Source organism: Cotesia glomerata, unplaced genomic scaffold (genome assembly GCF_020080835.1).
Source record: "Cotesia glomerata isolate CgM1 unplaced genomic scaffold, MPM_Cglom_v2.3 scaffold_25, whole genome shotgun sequence".
NCBI classification, from domain to species: domain Eukaryota; kingdom Metazoa; phylum Arthropoda; class Insecta; order Hymenoptera; family Braconidae; genus Cotesia; species Cotesia glomerata.
Window position 1 is genome coordinate 110,231 of NW_025402996.1, and position 22,153 is coordinate 132,383.

General features: G+C 28.1%; 1 protein-coding gene across 4 annotated transcripts in view; it reads right to left on the reverse strand.

Annotated features, from left to right (window-relative positions):
• LOC123274184 (nuclear factor of activated T-cells 5-like) overlaps positions 1 to 22,153 on the reverse strand; it is a 31,941-nt gene that overhangs the window by 5,751 nt on the left and 4,037 nt on the right. Inside the window, exons 1-2 of one of the 4 annotated variants that reach the window (XM_044741693.1) lie at positions 4,008 to 4,303; positions 3,410 to 3,481 (exon numbers count right to left, since the gene is read on the reverse strand). The exons of 1 other annotated variant lie outside the window; for it this stretch is intronic. In XM_044741693.1, the coding sequence (XP_044597628.1) occupies positions 3,410 to 3,481; positions 4,008 to 4,146 (211 nt within the window). In that variant the 5' untranslated portion in view covers positions 4,147 to 4,303. Of the gene's footprint in view, positions 1 to 3,409; positions 3,482 to 4,007; positions 4,304 to 22,153 lie in introns of those variants that run through there. 2 more of the 4 variants (XM_044741695.1, XM_044741694.1) reach the window with 2 other exon arrangements.

Sequence of the window (22,153 nt, forward strand, 5' to 3'; positions counted from 1 at the left end):
GCAGCAAGTTCTTCGTTGCAGTGATGAAGTTATAAAACGTTCCTCCATAGAAATCCAAAGAATATAGAGAATTTACAAGATTGGCGATGCGATTAATTATATAGAATAACATTCCGTATCATTGAATTTAAATATAAATTATTTTAAACAATTAATTATTATTATTGTAATAATGGTATAATAAAAAAAATTCCATAAAGAACTTGAAGGATCTTGACGCAATAAATGAATAAATTAAAAGGTAAAAAAAATAATAAAATGAATATTGTTCTATGTATAGAAGCCCTAATACTCTGTAAAAGATAATAGTGGCAAGTGGGAGGCTGAATAATGTATAAGGACAAAGTTGCAATTGCAGGCAACGCAGGGGGTTGAGGGTTGTCACGTTAACTTTATCCCCTTTTTATTTATTCTAATTTGAATATAAATAAATACAAATATTTATATGTATACATATGTGTAAGTAAGTGAAATCAAGTGAGGAAAATCACTGACTTGTGTCAATGACCTGGATCATTTTCTCTCTCATCTTTGTTAAATAAATAAACATTTTGAACTTTGCCAATTCAAATAATCTAATATATATTTTATTTTATTATTTATTATTGTTATTGCTATTTATTTATATTTTTTAATTTTTTAACTGCGCAATATCTGAATTTTTGTATCAAGTAATTTATTTTATTCGTTGACAATTAATAAAATCTTACCCCGATCGTCGATATATTTAGGGTAATGGTGATATCATTTCCCAGCGGGATAGTTAAGTTATTCTTTTATTCGTGCTGATATTAATAAAGACAGAAAATAGTATTAATAGAATAATAATACTGATAGCGATAACGCTGTCATTTAGTCTTTATTCTCGGCATCCTTCATGTCAAATCAGTCACCTGAAACACTTGGTTCAAGTGACTCTTTGATATCGCGATCAATAAACATCATTACTATTGCATTGTAGATACTTTATAAGACAAATAATACATAACAGATGCTATTTTTGAATTATTTCAAGGGTAAATTACATTATCTTGAGTTTTAATATTATCAAAAAAATAATTTTATGTAAAAATATACCTTAATGAAATTTTTACGCGTTAATTGCTAATCAGACTATTCACTTGTGTACACAATGTTCATTGGTTTTTATCAATCGATTTATTGACATTCAATAATTTGAGTTTTTATTCAAATAGTTCACGCCGTACTTTAAAACTGATTAATTATCTATTTTAGTTTTTATTCTATTATTATTACTATTAATAATTTTCACTGATAATTATTACGCATTGATGTGACTACACCAGCTATTTAACGATGAATATTCTCGAAAACTTTCTTCGGTGCAATCGTGAAATCTTGCTACTGATGTTTCGATTCCCCACGCCTTATTTATACATTACACCAGTGAACCAGATCAGGATCGTTCATATTCAATTAGAAAATCAGCTCAAGAAAATAAAGTCAAATTATTTATTACAAAAAACGTATTAATCATTAAAATAATTTAATAATTTTTTAAAACAACAATTAAACTGCTAGAATAAAACGTAAGTTTTAAAAAAATTAATTTATACGCTTCTCTGAATTTATTAATGAATTTCGATAAATATATTTTTTTTTTTTTCATTATTATTATTCAAAGATACGTTGTTTTGATATTTAATTCTTCGTCATTTTTAATTTTTATACAATCTGATAAAATCAATGAAAGAAAGTTTATATTTTATAGACACTATAATAGAAAAATTTATTTAATAAAAATTTCCTTTTTTAAATTTAATCACTATATTTTTTAAAAATAAATAAAAACCCGTTTTCTTCCTTAATGAAGTGATTGATATTAAAATTTCTAATTAAATAATTTCTCTGTCAATATATTTATAATTATAATAATTTATTAATTAACTAATATAATACTTTCTATAACAAAGAGTGTCATTTTTTTTTTTCTTTGAATAATACCTTTTTAAGATGGAAAATCAAATTATTTTAGCTAACCATTCAATTGTTTTATAATCAATACTACACAGTCACGTGTAAATATATTAATAGTTCAGTTTCTTGGAATGGCCCTTGTGAGTCAGTTTTAAATTGTAATGACAACATTGTATAACATGTCTATGATATAGATAGATAGAGCATTCTATTCTAACCAGCTGCTTTATCAGGTGACCCCTTCTGATTTATCTGTCAAGTGCTCATAACCTTTCAAGAAAATTCGCCAATCATTTTTAAAAGTTTTTTATAAAAAAAATAAAAAAGTTCTGATGTTTGTCCCAACTTAAGTTCTTTTTTTTACATACAATATATTATGATTCATTTATATTCTATAATGAAGTAAATATTTATTTGCAGATAATTTTGATACGAATATCTTATATTTCGATTAAAAAATAGTAAATTATGAATAATTAAAAACTTATATGACTGATAAAAAAATAATAATATAATAACATACTTAGATAATCACTTGTAACGATACTGACTACGGCTAATGCAATTATTAAAAGAATAACTTTGTATCGTTGTAGCGCAAAATAGTTATTATAACTAGTACTATTATTGTAAAATAACATTTTTAAATACATTTTTTATTTCGAGTAAGATTGTATACTTATAAATGAAAACTACAAAAAGAAAAAACAGTTAAAATAAATTTACAACTATAATAGAGGTTTATTATTTAAGATTTTTTGTACATACATGATAAAATTGATCGAATAACTTCTATTGAAAATTCCTTTGAATTTTAATAAGCTTGCATAAGTCTAGCGAGACTTATCGGTTTATTTTCAATACAATTAATCAGTAAATAAAACAGTATTATCTGAAGATATTTTTTAATTATAAAATGTGTAGTATTTACGTAAAATTATCAGCAAATCAATATTAAATTAAATTTAATCTTCAATTGACAATCAAATACAAGCTTAACTACTCTTCTTACTTCGTCAGAAATATGTTATAATTCAAATATCCCTTTTTTTTGTTTAGGTTTTTCAAAATTATAAGCTAAAATATTTTGAAGAAAAATTTGTAGCATAATTTCAAAATCACAGAATATTTTGGAAAAAAGAATGAAAAGAAAGAATCAATCTTTGACGTATGAATTTACATGTTTGCGAATAAAATATCTAGTTAACTGAAACTGGGATTCGAACTCAGTTCTTTCGATTACGTGCCAAAGATTTGCGACTTTCTATTAATTAAGATCATACGAAACAATAATTACGTTCACTCAAACTGAGAATTAAAAGTTAAAAAAAATTTTTTTTTGTGTTTCTATAATTATATATTAAACAGTAAAATAGAATTTTCAATCGATAAAAATTCTTCACCGCTCAGCACTTTTAATATATGTTATTATTAAGTCGCGATATAAATAATATAAATGAAACGCACTAACCACATGTGTATAGTTGAAAATTATCTGTCATATTTCTCTTTCGGGTAGTAGATGAATTTTCGAAATGTTGACCTTATTACAGAGAAATACAAAATGATAGAAACAATGTCAATTCAAGTTTTTTTTTTTTTAATTAAGCTCATAAGCGATTCAACAATTATTATCTTTTCCACCTTACCAATAAATTATTTATGTATAATAGCATATTGAAAGTTTTTTTCTTAAGTTTTTATTAACGGTATAAAATATACCAGCAGCTTGAAGGATAGCGCGGCAATAGGTTCCGTGGAAAATAAATTTTATCGAAAATTCTGGATAGTAAATTACGATATTATATCAATTAAAATCATTGAAGAATTGAATATGAATGCTGAATGACTCGACAGTAAGAATAAACAACAAAAAACAAAATTAATGTGTTGATAAAATACTTATTATATTAACTAATGTAACTACGTCCATCTAATAATTACATTTAATTGCAACAAATAACAATTAGTATTATTATTATTATCAGAAGTGTTATCAACTTATTAATATTATTTTCTATTAACTTCATTACTATAATAGATTGATAAATTAATATTTATTTATTTACCGTGATGATAGTAATCCGTAAATGGATTCCCACGACATTTTAACAAAATCATGCCTTGTTTATTATTATTATAACTACAGTGTCCAAAATATCCAGTAACCTTAGCAGGTTCTCTTTTCTTCTCAAAATCCGGTGCCATTCAAATAATTACTCACTTATTACGCTCACTCTTTTTTATAAATATTTACTTTATTCACGTCTCTGTATATTTATTCAATCACACACTCAGTCTTTGCTCAAATAATTATTAAAATAATAATAACAATATTTTTACAAAATATAAAATAAATAATAGAGGAAAACTAAATAATAAAAAACGTTTTAAAAATTTTTATACTACAACAATAGTAAAATTATTTAAATCAATTTAATATAAATAGTCGTTTCGAGATCGCAGACGAGTTCTCCGGCGTTTCAAAAAGGTCCACTGAGCACTGTCTTTTACAAAAAAAACATGAGAGCCTCGTGTTTTCGCCATCACAACAGTAAGTCCATCCTATATGTCCTTAAACTCAAGGCGACTAATATTTATCAACAGATTTTATTTTTTAGTTTTTATTTTATATGGTCAATTTATTGCCACGTTAAAGTATTCACCCGGCGATGAAGAAGATAACAAAAAAAATATATATATATATATCTAGTACCGAAGGTATAGTTGCTCAGATGATCACAAAAGCAAGTTGTGAAGCATACTGGTGTAACTAGTGTGGTTAAATTCATGAAGAAGTCAGTCGAGTACAGAGAATAGCGAGTAAATAATTCCCCACTCTTTTGATGATAATCGACGTCTGCTCACATCGTACTTGCCTCTCCTCGTTCTTTCAATACTTATGAAAAGTACTTGGTATATTTATTATTATACATATATGTATATATACTTAATACTTCTTGTCTTTTCTTTACTTGTGTCTTTATTACTTGTTTTATTGTATTGTATTCAATTTAATATCTCACATCGTGTTAAACTCTTTGTCCTTCTTCACTTTTTTTTTCAATATAAATATATAAATATAAATATATCTATGTATACATATGTAATGTGTATAGCTCCTATGCTTGTCGTTTAATTACCTTGGCTTCTGCTCTCAGATATTGATACAACTTGCCTGCAGATGAATTGAAAACGATAATTTTCTTTTATTAACATACAACTCGACAGACATAATATAATAAATTCAAATTAAACACCTTATTGTATGATACAAATGAGATTTTTCTTATTATTTTGCTATCATTTTATCGGCGATAAAAGTACAATGAACTTTATATTAATTATTATATTATTATATTTACATTTTTAATTACTGTATATATTATTTTATTAAATTAATAACAATATATATATTATCACTTTTTATTGTCACTTTAATGTCAGGCGTTAGGACTTTTTCTTACTTTTGTCAAAAAGAAACTAATGATTTCTTAATTTAAAGAAAGATAATTAAAAGTTTAAACATGAGTAAAAAGATAGTTTTTATGATAATAAACGATAAAAATTGTTTCTGATGATAAAAAAACAAACGTGGAAACAGTGTAAGGGAACGTGACATAAACGATTAATGTGAGTAATCTTTAAACAATATCTAATCTATTTATTTATTCCTAGGGATTATTTTTGCTGTAATCGCATAGTAGCTCCAACTCAAACAGTAAAATGAATTACAGTTGAGCATATACCTACGTAGTAATTTAAATTTTAGAGTTTATTTTTATTGTTATTGCTTATATATCCATAAACTGGATAAATATTTTTAACACATTTATTTTATCCACAATATTAAATCTATTATATAAAGGTAAATTTATATTTATGTAATTGTTAATTTTATCAATTATATTTTAACATATATTGTCATAGGGATTAAAATTGATCTCGTAATCATCGAATCATCATGTGATATTACACATACTTTGACTTGATTATTAAATTACGTCAATGTTACAATTATTTAAAATTTATATTTTTTTACTATCGATAATTACTATATTAATATTATATATTATAGTATTGTGGAATTAATTTTATATTGAAGGCAGTATCTATATTTATAAATAAAATAACAATAAACCGTATTATTGAGTAGTTTTATCAGCAAATAATAGTGTATATTAACAGTAGACTCGCCTTTTCTCCTTTGGTAATAATTAATTCATCGATAACACAAGAAAATTACACTCAAGTAAAGTTAAAAAGATTATTTACAAACGGAATATTCCTTCTATTTTAATGTCTACACCATTTCAACCTAGAAAGAAAATAATCGCTGGGCTATATTCCGAGTACGAGTGCAGGTAAGTACATTTAGCGCGTGCATTATATATTTATTGGAGGATTTTTAAATTTTAAATGCCATAAATCTTCAATCAAAATTTTATCAATGAAGAGTATCAATAATTGATTTAAAATATACTAAAGAAAAAATATATGAATACATAAATTAATTGTTATTGTTACTGAAAGATACTTTGAGAAACTTGAAGTAATGGTGAACTTATCGACCCCAACCGACGACTATGTGATATTATAATCGACCAAGTTTTGTGCCGGATATGCCTTTGAATTACGTGACTGATTTCTTCTTTGTACTGACAATTCATTATTGTTTTTATTTATCATCTTGTTCGTTTTCTTAATTTTTGTTTTATCTTCTTCATTTTAGTTTTCTTTCTCTTGAATTCCAATTTGCCAACATGAAAAACAATCATTTGTTCTTTCATTAGCTGTTGTTCCATTACAACGATTTAAAACTTTTGCAATTTGTCCAACATATAATTTCACTGAATTTTTGTTTTTTAAAAATGATTTTTTGTGAAAAGTTTCAGCCTTAGTTTCTTCACAGAAGTTGATAATTTTTTTATAATAAAAATCTTCAAACAATAATATTACACTATAACGAACAAAGGTTGACAAAAATCATTTGTTAATAACTGTTAAAGTAAATAGTCACTTTATAAATTAATTACACTATTTATCTTTTTAAGTGTTAATTATAAAATTTTATTTGTACTAAATAAATATGTCTTGCATTTGTAGTTTACATTAAAAGAAAAAGATGAAATGATACCAAATATTGAGCCAACATGAATCAAAATTAAATTTTAAATGATCTAGACTAATTCAATATTAATTAATATTATTAATATTAATTCAATATTATATTCTCATTATTTTTTTTATCTTTGTATTAATAATATTATTTACCTTGAAAATGCTTTAAATATCTTTACTAATTTTTTTTTTGTTTTATTTCTTTTTTCTTTTGTTACATACAAATGTAGATTTAGAATGGCACAATAATTATAAAATTTTATGGATATTCTCTCATTGTCATTTGGCCTTGGCTTTGGCATAATTGTAAATAAACTGAACTAAACTAAAACTAATAAAACAGTTAACTTGATTAAAGCTAAAAAATCTTGAACCAACAACTTCATTTTTATTTAAGACTCAGATCACATTGTGACAAGACGAATAATTCAAGTAAAATGTACTTAAACTAAAAACAATGTCTTATTCTAACAATTTTTTGGATCAATTCAAAACAATAAAATTCTTTAAAATTATTTTCTTGGTTTAAGATTTTCTATTCATTAATCAAATTAATTTTTTTATTAGTGTAGAGTCCTTTATACTACGGTCTAGATAAACAATATTATATCAAGGACACAAATTAAAATGATTTTCTGATAAGTGCAAAATTTATATAATTCTAGAACAACTAGATTAACCACAGCGTAAAACTACAAGTAAAACAAATATTTGTATAAATTTCATTGATTGATATAAATTCAATTTGTTACACTCAAATCCACGTCATTTTAAATAATGTTTGTTTTACATCATTACATTACTAAATATTTTTAATACTAGCAATATTCATAATAGCAGTTGAGACTCTTATTCAATTCTTCAGTGGGATCCATACTATTTATTTATTCTTCAAATATTTTGAAAATATTTAATAGGAGTGATGATTAATTTCCAATTTTTCATTCAAGAAAATGTAAATTTTTAATAGAATTCTTCAAAACATTTACATTTCTATTTGTATAAGTTAACGGCAAAAAATTAGTTCACTAGCGTGAGCAAAGTTTAATAATTAATCATACACCATCAGTAAATAGACAGTGAGAATAAGCGAATTTTAATGATCAACAGCCAACAATTTTTTATTTTATTATCAGAGATAAATATACTTGACAATTGTATTGGACTATTTTTTTATAAAGACAAAGAGTTTCATAATTTAATTTCATGTCAAGTAATTAACGTTATCACACAACAATTATTAAAATTATAAATATATAATATTAGCATTTATTTGCGAAGAAAAGCAAATAAAATTTTAGCGAATATAAAATTAAAAATATACAATAAATTTATCTGAGATTTACACGAATATCATTAGAAAATCGCATGGTATGAGATCAATTAGCGTGCAGGTAACTCAGCATAATTTCTACAGTCAATAATGACGTCAATGCGAACGAATCGACTCGCGATGCGTCGCGACAACACCAGACGACCATGAAAATCCGATGATTCTTTCAAATAAATTTATTTATTTATTTGTATTTTAATTTTTGGATAAACCGTATTTCTGTTAAATAAAATAAAGTATCATATACGATCGACCTATTTAAAGTTTTCATTAATTTATCAAGTTTTCTTTATATATTACGAATCAATTTGTTATTAGTACTGCCAAAATTAAATATTTATAAATGCAAAGTGTATAAATATAAAAAAATGATATTTATATTATAGTTTTAGCCTTACCCTGCGATCGATAGCCACGCCTGACCACAAAAGAGAAACTAATTGCAGAAAACCAACTTTGGATTTCCCCGTTTACATACTAACATTACTTTTGTACGTATGTATTTTAATTAATACATAGGCTTTATTGTAAAAGAATTATTTAATTCATTTTTTTAATATCTATAACATTCTCACACTTGCATACAAAAACATATGATTCAGGATTAACATTGCAAATAATATTTCTAGTGAATTAAAATAAGACAAGACAAGTTTTTTTTATTCAAAACTACGTGTTTGAGTTTCTTTGGCATTTCAAGATCATAAAAATTTAGGACGAAGGTTTTTGAGTAATTTACCTTGTAAAAAAAACTGTTAGAATAAAACATAAAAATATTAAATGATAAATTTAACTTGCGTTTTTGACGTTTAATTTTTTTACAAAAAACTATAGATGCAAGGTTACATATTTATGTATGGATGTCTATGCATATATTTTGAACGGATTTGTTAGTATTAATGCCAACCTGGATCTCAGTCTCCGTTTTGTTTTTTTTTTTTTGGTTGAATCGAAAATCATTTGCAACTCTCGTGAAGCGTAACCGGTTCGCCAATGACGTCAAGGAAACAAGAAGAAAAGAGAATAAGAACAGTTTCTGTACAGCATTTGTTAATTGCATAGTAGCTCGATATGTCTGCTTTAAATAAGTAAGTAATTGAGTAAACATTTTTCATGTTTTTTAAGTTATTGAGAATCCGCTCACTTAAGGGGGGAGCCTGCTTCAGAAGCTTTAAAAAATCGATTTTTTCGAGGATTTTTTTGGGAAAAGTGAGAAATTCAACAATTTTTCGCAAATTAAAAAAAAAAAATTCACTTTAAATTGTTTAAAAAGTGGGTTAATCATAACTTTCTTAAGTGCCGATCCCATCTTTTTCTCGCGTCGCACTCACGGCGAGAAACGGTACTATCCTTGTTGCACTCGTGATGATAAAGCTAATTGCAGTTTTATGTTTTTCTCTTAAACAAATGAGAATTTCGAAAAAAAAGCTCAGCTATAAAATAGATAATTAAAAAATCTATTACGTAGCTGAACGTTTTTTTCAAAAATCTTCTTTGTTTAGACGAGAAATCAAAAGCTGCAATCATAGGGACCGGCTCTTAAGGTTTTTTAGGTTCAACTAGAAGAGAATTTAATCCCGAATACAATTAATTTTGTCTCGTTTCGATAGGACGTTTAGTTTTTTCTCTATCTTTCCCGCCAATTAGGAAAAATCGTAAAAATGAAAAACCGAGAAATCGCGCGTCAAAGTTTTCGTATATAAAAAATCGTAATTGAACTTACCGCAATAATATGCTAATCAGCGATTCCTGGTCCATAGAGTTGCCCTTCAGACTTTCCCTTTGGATACGTACAATATAGTCCCTCGGCTGAAGAGAGGAGCCCGTATGCACTTTTAGGTTCCCGGGTTCTGATAACGAATATTTACGCATTTTTTGCCGAGGATTACGAAAAACTAGGTTATTTTGCCCGCCGATGCTAAGTTTAATTGTTAATAACAATTTAATTGTTTAAACCGCTATAACTCAAGAACAGCTGATTCGACGGGGAAGTTTATTTGAAAAAAAAATGTTTAAAATTAAAAAACCAACAAAAAATGTCCTTATCATTTTTTTGATAAAATGAATATTTTTGAAGATATCGCGAAAAACGACATATAGCGGTCAGACCTCTCTGTCGCGCGCACGCGCACCACGGACTCTATCGACGGAAGACAGGCAGAAAAAAATACACAGACGAAAAAAAAATTCAATTCTCGGTGACCACTCGAGGTTACGAAAAAAAACTCATAGAAATCATAGAGTATAGTCTACCGAAGATCTTGAGACCCATAATTGATCGATCAACCCCATGGACAACGAGTAACAGCCCCATCAGATGCGAATTTTGTCTTATTTGACTAAAATTTGACTTCAAAAAATTCAATTCTCGGTGTCAGCTCAAGATTAAAAAAAAAAAAAAAAAGAAAAACAATTTTAATTTCATACAAAATCAAAAATGATAGGCAACTGATCAAAAAGCTTAAATAGCAGAACCATTTTCATCGATGTTCAGTTATTGAAAAAAATCGAACTGAATGTCTTCTATTTTACTTTTAATTACAAGTAAATAATTTTGGTGATATATATATATATATATATATATATATATATAATATGTATAGAAGGAATTATTTAATTTTTTTCAATTTTCGAAGTCGTTTTTGAACGTTTTTAAATCTTTAAACTTTATTTTCTTGCATATGTCAGTGACGTGCAAAATAAAACAAGTTGTGTCGTCTTCTTCGTTCGACACATTATTTCGCATGGCATTTTTTTTTTCAAGTTCCTCAATCAATTGATAATTTACAGCAGTGTTCATAAATCCACTATCATTAAACAGCATATTTTTCATTGACAACTGATAAGAAAATAATACCTCTCGAGGAAATTGTCGCTCCACCGCAAGATTATAAATTTATTGTGATTCTTTGGAATCATCTATCACTGGTTTTAATTGCTTCTTTTAAGTCCATGGTTTTCAACTTAATTTTCTTAATAGTTGATGATAACTCTTCACACTGAAGTAAAACCCTTTGAGAATAAAAATTGTTGAAACGATCACAACCTATGTCCCATATTTTCGTCAGATCATCACAAACTGCTTGGGACGATTTTTCTTGCGTAACTATATTTCTTATGCCGTTATCTTCTTTAATTATAAAAGGATTCGTGCATTTCGCTATAAAGTCCACTATTTTTTGAACCATTAATTCCGATTTGGCTGTATGAGCTGGCGAAAACTCATGATGGTATAATTCGTTATTGTCCTCATCAACGAACGTTAGCTTCCGAAAAAAATTTTTTGTCAAGTTCTTCATGGTAAACTAAATCCCATGTAGTTACATAATCTTTTTGTGCAGTTGAACCGATTATTCCACCAGAATCTTTACTCGAACGATTTATTGAACACTCCAATCCTTGATCTACAGCAATAGACGTGAATGAAGTGTTTGATTTCTTAATTGTAAAATGTCCAGCTTTTAAATATTCATACAAATCGGAGTTGGAATTTGTAAGATTCACAATGTCTGCGATGTACACTGCCGACCAATGAGAATAGTTCGTCCTATCCATCGCGTGAAATAAAGGTTGTAACTTTACTACCGTATCTACATGCAAATCCCAATCTCCGGTTCGATCTGCTTTGATCAAGTTTTTCACCAAGTCAATCATTACAACTACATTGTTCCAATATAGAAATGATGGTGACTTGGCACAATTTTCGAGAATGAATTTCTCGAAATCTTCTTGAAACTTACTATTTTTTTTTATAAGATTTCGTAGCGTGCTCGGGCTTCTTCGTGACTTCCTTCAATTAAGAATTTTTTTAATACATCGAAATCATCAAAGTCTGAAGTGTATTCATCGATAGATATGGTTTTCAAAAATTCCTCTATCTGTAGACGCTGCAGAGCTTCTGAAACGAGAGTAAAACCTTTAAACGATCGAGAATAGTTTGTACCATTTAGAACTTGATCAATAACACCGGGTCCAAATGTTTCAGTATTCAATAAAATGTTTTCGATCCCGCTTCCTTTCAGATATTTTTCGATGCACGTCAATGCAACCTTGGCCATGTGAAACGAGACTAACATGACGAAAATATTTTCAAATTCTTCGGGTCGCTCGAATTTAATGTGCCATGCTATCCTGTGTACGCCTTCATCACAAAAAACAGGGAGATCGTTTTGATCGAGTTGTGATAGAATATTAACAAAATTATGAAGGGATGTATAGACGGTGGAATATTCAGTTACTGAAAAAGGTAATACAGGTAGATAACCAGTTATTTGTGTCGGTTGTGCATCAAGAATCAATAAGCTATTAAACGCCGCCCAAGAAAGAATGCATTGATTATCTTTTCTAGTCAGTACGGAGATCGAAGTTGACGGCAATGAGAGTGAATTTTGTTCAATCTCTCTGATCATCGAAATATCCATTCTACTAATGATCCAAAGCAGATCATTAGAAGTACTACTATATACTGATGGTTCGATTCTTGCGATCTCCTGCATTTTAAATCTGGTGACACGATAACTTTTTCAGGCTTATTGAAATCTCTTAACTTTTGAAATTCCAGCATCTACTCAAGCGTCCTATTTTTTTTCACAACATCCGTTTCCTGAATTTTCGGTTTCAAGTTAATATTGTTAGAGTAATTTTGAAATAATACAGAAACGGTATCATGTGAGCTATTCAAACCGGACAATGTGTTTTCATTATAATCTAAATTATCGAATGCAGCTACTGTAAATTCTTTTCGATCGAAATTTGATGGAAATGGTACATTTCCATTGCTTTGTTGGATCGTATAAGCTGCCAAACGTAAACGAGTCCGTCGAATATCATCATATGACATAGACATGCCCACTCTATTTAAGCTTGTTATCAGTGATCCGCTTTTACAAATAGAGTGAACACTAAACCCAATTAACATGTGTAGTGGTGTTCTTTTGCGGCCACAATGTAGTATGAAGTACATCATTTGATACAAACTTTGTATTTTAAGCGTTAATTGAGAACTTTGTAAATCATCTGATTCCTCATCTTGTGGTGTTATCACGTCTGCAAGCTTTTGTTTTTTAATTTTTTCTGGTGAATGTTTGAACAATACAGAAAAAAACTTCAAAACGTCATTCTTTATTTCCATTCGGTTCCAAGATTCCTGTATGTCCGGTTTGTTACAAAATCTGTCATTTAAATCAAAATCTTTCTTTAATAACGACTCTCTTATCTGCTGAACACTATCTTTGATGACATCAACTGAAGCCAGTTTCCTAATGAGCTCTTCACGTGTTAATGAACTGTTAAAAAATAGAGCAGATTCGTTTGATCGGTGATTAGAAGCAAAATCTATGGATTCATGATAAAATTTTTCCATAAACGATTTGACGTCATGATTCTGTACCTGAGTTTCTGAACTTAATATTTTATTTACTTCTTTCGTTACAAAACTTATTTGAAAAATTTTTCCGTCATTTAATTTTGGTTTTATGGATTCAATTACTTTTTTATTGTTGTTCTTCTTAGTTCTATAATTTCGTTTTGTTTTTTAATTAAAATATTATATTCTTTAGTAGAAGGAGTCAGAATATTTTCATCGTTTGAAAAATTTTCATGGACATCATCAGAAGTCGAAGTTTCACCGGCATCTAACGAAGTTGATGAAAATAATTCGCTACTATCGTCCGGGTCAACGTCTAAAAAATTATTTAGACTATTTTCATCAGTATTACTATCAGGTTTGCTACTTTTATCGTATTTTTTTCAAATTGCCGCATGTAATTTTTATGATAATAAACATTTTTAGTTAACAATTCTTCAGGCGTCGTGATAGAACAAAGTAATTCATATCGAACTTCAGTACTTTTTTGAAATACATCAAAAAATTTCCGAGCTCTCTGAATACTACACAATTTGGATTTTTGTGAATCTTTTTTTATAGTTTTTGTTCATAGACAGACAAAAAATGCACTTATTTATTGAAAAATTCACTATCACTATATTTACAGCTATATCAATATGTACATGTTTACACGATCACAATTGTTAATTACAAACTTTTATACAAAATATAAAAACAACTATATTAAAATATATTACTATAAAACAATCTTTACATTTAGAAACACACTAAATATACTAAAGGGTTAAAAATAGCAAAGAATTAACTGAGTGAACTCAAAATCTTCGGTAGACTCTACTCTATAATTTTTATGAATTTTTTTTCTTAATCTCGAGCTGACACCGAGAATTGAATTTTTTAAAGTCAAATAAGACAAAATTCGCATCTTATGGGGATATTACTCGGTGTCCATGGGGTTGATCGATCAATTATGGGTCTAGAAATCTTCGGTAGACTCCACTCTATGATTTCTATGAGTTTTTTTTCTTAATCTCGAGCTGACACCGAGAATTGAATTTTTTAAAGTCAAATAAGACAAAATTCACATCTTATGGGGCTGTTACTCGGTGTCCATGGGGTTGATCGATTAATTATGCGTCTCAAAATCTTCGGTAGACTCTGCTCTATGATTTTTATGAGTTTTTTTTCTTAATCTCGAGTGGTCACAGAGAATTGAATTTTTTTTTCGTCTCTGTATTTTTTTCTGCCTGTCTTCCGTCGATAGAGTCCGTGGTCTGCGTGTGCGCGACAGAGAGATCTGACCGCTATATGTCGTTTTTCGCGATATCTTCGAAAATATTAATTTTATCAAAAAAATGATAAGAACATTTTTTGTTGGTTTTTTAATTTTAAACATTTTTTTTCAAATAAACTTCCCCGTCGAATCAGCTGTTCTTGAGTTATAGCGGTTTAAACAATTAAATTGTTATTAACAATTAAACTTAGCATCGGCGGGCAAAATAACCTAGTTTTTCGTAATCCTCGGCAAAAAATGCGTTAATATTCGTTATCAGAACCCAGGGACCTAAAAGTGCATGCGGGCTCTTCTCTTTAGCCGAGGGACTAATAGTTACAATAAGTAGAATACATACAATAGATCGAGGGGCGGAGCGCGGGCACTCCGAGCGATCCGGCCGCTCGTATACCTGCTCGACGCTTGCTCACTATTTCTCCTGTAACTCCGAAAATATTTTGAATTTGCTTCTGAAATTTTAGGGACACATTCTAGGATAGTTTGGGAAGACATTTATGCAAAAAAAAAATCGATTTTTTGAAGCCTCTAAAGCACACGGAGAAAAAAATTTTGCTATAGGAACTCTATAGTAGTTAGTTAGTTGTAAAAAGTTCCGGTAGGTTAACGTATTTTTATAGTAACAATACCGTTTGGCTCCTGCAACTCTACATCGTTGAGCTCTGAGAGCTAAACGTTATTTACCTTTCACAACTCTACAGGATCGTTCTGAGACTATAACAAATTTTCGGCAGTCTGCTTAGTAATTTTTTTTACGATTTAGCATTGATAATTTAATAAATAAATGCGACAGAACAAATTTATATTGCCAACAATAATTGTATATGACAAATAAGAATAGTATTATAATAGAAATAAAATAATAATAGAACTTATATTACAAATAAAAATTATTTGTAAAATAAAAATATGATCGTCACAAAATTATCTTATTTTTTTAATTATATCAATAAATATTGGACATAAAATCACTACCGTATATGCACAAGAAAAGATAAATAAACGAAAACAAATTTTATTTTGTGTTAAATGGGGTCTTTTTAATGTATTCCGATTACTTATTACTTATCACAATATATTCAACTAATAAATTAAATTAACAGTCACTGCAAATGAACCTTGAAAAACCATAAATACAAAACTGTTCTAACGAAATTTAATTTCACAAAAAAAAAAAAAACTTATTTCCTTAAATAAATAAACTGGAAACTTAATTGTCCTCATATATTTTTAATAATATGGATGAGTAACAAAATAATTCTGTTTGTCATTTAGAAGGTTATGAAATATGTCAGCGCACTCCACTACTGCGCAACGTAGAGCGCTCCCAACTATACCGTTTGGCTCTGAGAACAATTCCGTAGAGCTCTGAGAGCTCAACAACATTGAGTTATCAGAACTAAATAAGAGTTCATGGTGTGCAATAGTTAAGGTGTTGGTTAAGGATGACAAAATGGCCGTCTTATTTCAAAATGTCCGCGCAAACCGCTTTATTCGAAAAATAAGCGCGCTAAATTCGAATTAATATTTGAAAATGAATTTTTTTGAAACAATATATCACAGAAAGAAATTCAAAATTATAATTAAAAAAATTAAAAAAACGGTTTACCCTAAAGGCCATCCCTGCAACTTTCCGCTAATTCCATACCTGGGCGCTTAAAATTGTACTTATGACATTCTTGAGATTTTTGAGCTCAAAATATAATTTATGTAATAATTTGAGCTCACTGAGTTCAAAGAGATAATATTTCTATACATTTGAGCTCTCCCAGCTCAAAAGTCTGATAGAAGTTTCATAGAACACTATTTTTGAAATTTTCAAACCGCAATAACTTTTGAATGGATCAGCCGATTTTCACGCGGTTGGTGGCATTCGACGCAGTTTTATCATCCTCAAGTTATTTTTAGGTTTTAATTGATCGAACCAAAAATTTCGGAGTAATCCCGAAAAAACACATTTTTCGGTTTTCTTTCGTTCACGATATCTCTCGAACGAATCAACCGATTTCGACCATCTTGGTGGCGATCGACGTGGTTTTTTGTTGTCTAGAGCTGATAAGTTTTTGGAATCGATCGGTGGAGCCGTTTAAAAGTTATCCAAAAAAAACCACATTTGAAAAAATTTTTTTTCTTAGTTTTTTTAAGATTTCTCAAAATCTACTGATCCAAATCGGTCCAAATTATACTTGAAATCTAAGTTTGGCCAAGCCCTTTTAAATGGCACCAACCGCGATAAAATCGAATCAGCCGTTCAAAAGTTATAAGCGGTTCGCATACTTACACACACACACACACACACACACACACACACACACACACACACACACACACACACACACACACACACACACACACACACACACACACACACACACACACAGTGACAACCTCGCGGGAGTAGTCAGGGAAGCTTACTAGGACCTCAAAACGTCGAGATCTGATGAAAACTCGATTTTCGAAAAACGGGGTAAAACCAATAACTTCCCGATTTTTGAATATCTTCGATTTTCTTAGCAGGAAGTTAAAAATAATCAAATTTCTAAATTTTTTTTCTTCCAATTAAATTAAATTAAATATAATTGATTACTTAAATTGAAGTTGGTAAACAATAACAGAAAACTGAATGTGACTCATTTAAGTTATTTATACGTGTAATGACACTACACATCCAATAATATGAAATAGAGTATCTCACATTACTGTATATCTGGGTGTAATTAATTAATTCGCCAATAAATTACTTAACAAATTCACATTAAGAGTTCAATTGGAAGACGATTCGAAAGCGAGAGAGTCGCAGGTTAAAAAATCATCGATTCAACCGGTTTATCAGGACAATTTTTACGATGGAAGATAATTGTGTTATGGTAAAGTTGAAAAGCAAAGTTTATTAACTTTAATAACAATTAGGTCAAAGAACTAAACATCAAGGAAAAAAGTTGGTTGTCTGTAAAGTCGGTTTACGGACGATAGTTTTACGTGATAACGTCATAAAGAAACATTGATGAAAAATTGCATACTTTTATGAATTGAATTGAATTATTATCACTGAATTATCATTATTTTGTGTTTAAAAATTTGAAAATTTTGAATATTTAAAAATTATTTTAACAAAAAAAAGGACTTATTGATACATTGTTAATCAAAAATTGATACAATAATTTGATAATTGATATGATTATTATTATTTATAATTAATAATATTAATTATTTTGTTAATTTATAATAAGTTTATAATTATTATTAATTTATTAATTTATAATTGATATTATTTATTAACAATTAATGATGTTATCAACAATAATAATTTGATATAATTTTTTAATAGTATATTGTGCAACAAGTGCGACAAGTTGTCGAGTGCCCACGAAAGCGAAGTTGAACGCACGAGCGAAGCCAGTGCGGTCATTCGCTTGAGTGGGTAATCGACAACGTCGCACGAGTTGCACATACTATTTTGTATTACAAATGCGGCGATAGATGTGGGTACAAAATTGGGGTCCAGGGGCGAAGCCCCCCCCCCCCCAGTCCATAAAAACAAATAAAAAGTTAATAAAGAAACAAATATGTATCACATAATAAATGCAAAGTCACTAATATTAATTAACAAAAAATAAATTTACACATTGAAACAATCAACACATAAAATTAAATGACATTAAATTTAGCTGTCACTACAATTTTTTAATCTTCTTAAAAAACAAATTTGTTCCAAAAAATTATTCATAAAAAATTGCATTTTTTATTTTATAAAATTCCTACATGTCAATTTTGACAAAAAAATTTTTTTTTGTCAATTTATTTTTTACAAAAATTATTAAAATGATCAAATTTCTGCTCAATTAATGTTTATCACAATTATCTCAATATTAATTAATTATTTTTACTTTCGTTAAAAGTATGAACTTTGTAATGTCAACCTCACTTCTTTGATATTGACAGTTAGATTGTGTTTTTTTTTTTGTTATTTATTTCAATTTTAGCAATTTTCACAGTCAATTGCATGCGACAAGGATAGTTTGAGTGCGCCAAGAATAATTTGCGTGCGACAAGTAAACTTGTCGCACTTAAATAACGGTTTCATTTATGAAAAACCTTATGCGTAATTTTAAAATGGGCAAACAAGCTCTTTTTCAACCGCAACAGCGAGCGCCAAGATACTACTTTTCCCGCATGAGTAATACAAAATATAATCACGAACAATTAGTTATAAAACAATATTCTGACTGCTAGCTCTGACGTTACGCGAAAAGAGAGATATATGTGTCACAAGCCAACGCTTGGGCCTCTCTATCGTTTGTTTGATCGTGCCTCTCTATTGCTTGTTGCGCGCTCTCGCTTGCACGCACAGGCTCAGGCGGAACGCTCAGGAGGAACGCTCAAGCGGAACGCTCAGGCGGAACGCGACATTTTTGCGTGAGCGCTGTCGGTGTTCATCAAGTTATCACGTCAAAAACCAATCAAATTTTGATTTAGAAAAAATTGTTTGAGGGATCATTAAAAATAAAAAATGATTCATTAAAGTAAGTTTAATGAAATGATAAAAAAATATGATTTTTGAAGCTCGTATATTTAGAAATAGAATTTTTAATGGTTGACTATTTTTTAAAAGTTTTTTATCTTTTTAGATATTAATTGTTTGTCGGGTAATCAAAATAATTTATCAGTCTACTCATATTTATGGGACTTATGATTTTTCCATTACATTTTGTTATGAAAAAATGACATAAAAATTTCTCTATAATTACAATTATTTCAAGTATAATTTTTTTATTATTCGAATCAGATAAATAATTTATAAACAATTTTCAAATTGTAACCTATATGATTTACAACGCTCAATATGTATTGTGCATGCATATTAGTAATGTTTATATATAAATTATTTATGAGTAGTGTTAAAAGAGAAAAACAAAGTTACACTATGGTTTAGTAAATTGTAACACGTTAAACAAGTACTTTTCATTAGTTTACGGAATTGCTTCGGTATGTTAAAACTTTTCAACTCAGGGCTTTAATCATAGACAAAACTCTGAAAGTTTTATTATTATAATAAGGTCTATTCTTAGCAGCTAAAACACTTTTTTAACGTTCCATTAAATTATTACTTAATAATGTAGAGGTTATGAGAATTTTAAATAAATTAAACACCCACGTAAACATTACTCTTGATTATGTTCATCGAAAGTGTATTGAATTTTCAATAGCAAATTCAGTTTGCGTAATAAACAAATGTTTCTATACATCAGACAAGTCGCTAATATGTAAATGTGTGTGTATATTATTGTAGATTGCAGATTATAACATGCATTTGACGGCCTCTCGCTCTCTCTATTCCCGATTATATTGACACACTACAAAACAGAGCAACAAGTTAAAAGTGAGTGTCTTGTAGCTCATTTAACGCAAATCTCTTCTTCAACTGGACGATGACCCGGCCTGTTTATTAATCATGTTATTACTATTCGCGCCGTTTGAAAGTCATTCTTGAATACTAAAATTCTTGAATACTTGTTTATTAAATATCAACCCCAAATTTTGATCCTGATAGTTAAATTTAAACTGTACTAGTGAATTTAATTAACAAGGATTATATAAATATACTAGAAATACTTTCTTATTTTACTGGTAATAAAATTAATGGTTAATTTATTAAAATTATTTATTTAAAAAGAATACATTTATATTAAAATGATAATAAAATTGGTTGGATCTTTTTTTTTCACATGATACAAATTTCTCAAAGTAAATTCTTAAAAACTTGAATGATTTTTTAAATATCATACTCTATAATATTATTTGAAATTGTATCGAATAGTCCAAATATTTAAAAAAAATTCAATAACTTCTAAATGTCTGCAATTAAAAAAAAGTTTTTTGTTTTTTTTCAACAGAATATAAAAAAATAAACAACCATAAAAATCAAGGTCACTGTTTTGAAGTAATTAGTATCAAATATGTTTGCAATATAAATATACAGGGCTGTGTAAACACCATGAGAAATCGAGGCCAATCGTCCAGAGTACTTTAAAAGAATGATCCATTTAACTGGAATAAAAATCGACCTCCATTTCAAGATCGTACTTTATATAAATTAATTATTTCAAATTTATCAATTTTTTCATTGATTGCAATAATTACTTTTGAGATAAACACATAATTACTTTTTGCAGTATCATATGATATATTAACAACAGATATCTATTGGTTGAAGATATAATCGAACAAAAGCAATTAAAACTTTTTAAGTTAAAAAAAAAAAAAATAGCCAACGGTTTAATTTGTTAAATTACTTTAACTCAAAATAATTGTTAAAAAAATAATTCATCATTGTCGCTAGGGATGTAATGATGCTTGCACTCTAGAGAATCAACCTTGTTTTTATGATCTACTTTTAACTGTACATACTACCTGAGTTATAGAGAGATAATAATTGTATACTATGAAGTTTCTTGTATTTAGTAAGCTATTTATTTATGACATTTCAGCCGGCGTTCTTATCATATACATTATTAGTCTTCCTATTTAACGTGACTCATGTATGCTATGCTAAATTTTTTTTAATGAATATTTTTAATAGTTTAGCGAAAATTACTTTAAGGAAAAAAAAACCTTTCATAGTTTTCATTTTTATTTTGAATGATGTTCTTCGATGTTAATTTTAAAGTGCAATTAAAATTTTACTATCAGTGACATTTATTGCTTGCACTTATAAGAAGTCTTGTCTAGAATTATCAATAGGTAGACGGCCTGCTATCGCAGTAATTCTCATATTATTAATTTTGTACAAGATCTTCAACCATTGTATATTTTTTTACATTCATTTTTTTTTCCAAAAAATATTATATTTGCAAATTAAAATTGAAATTTTGGAATTAATAATAGCTTCTTTTTGACAGCAAAATAATTGCTGTACAAAAAGGAAATTTGAAAAAGTATAAATTAATCTAATAGTTATTATTATTTATTTCTATAATTTACTAAAAATTATTATTGTTGATATTTAAAAAAAATTATTATTTATTCATTTTTCATATACCTTGGTGTTTTTATTAAACTATAATTTATTTAAAATAACTGTGAACCACTGGTGACAGTAAATAAAGCTTCTGTCTCGTCATAT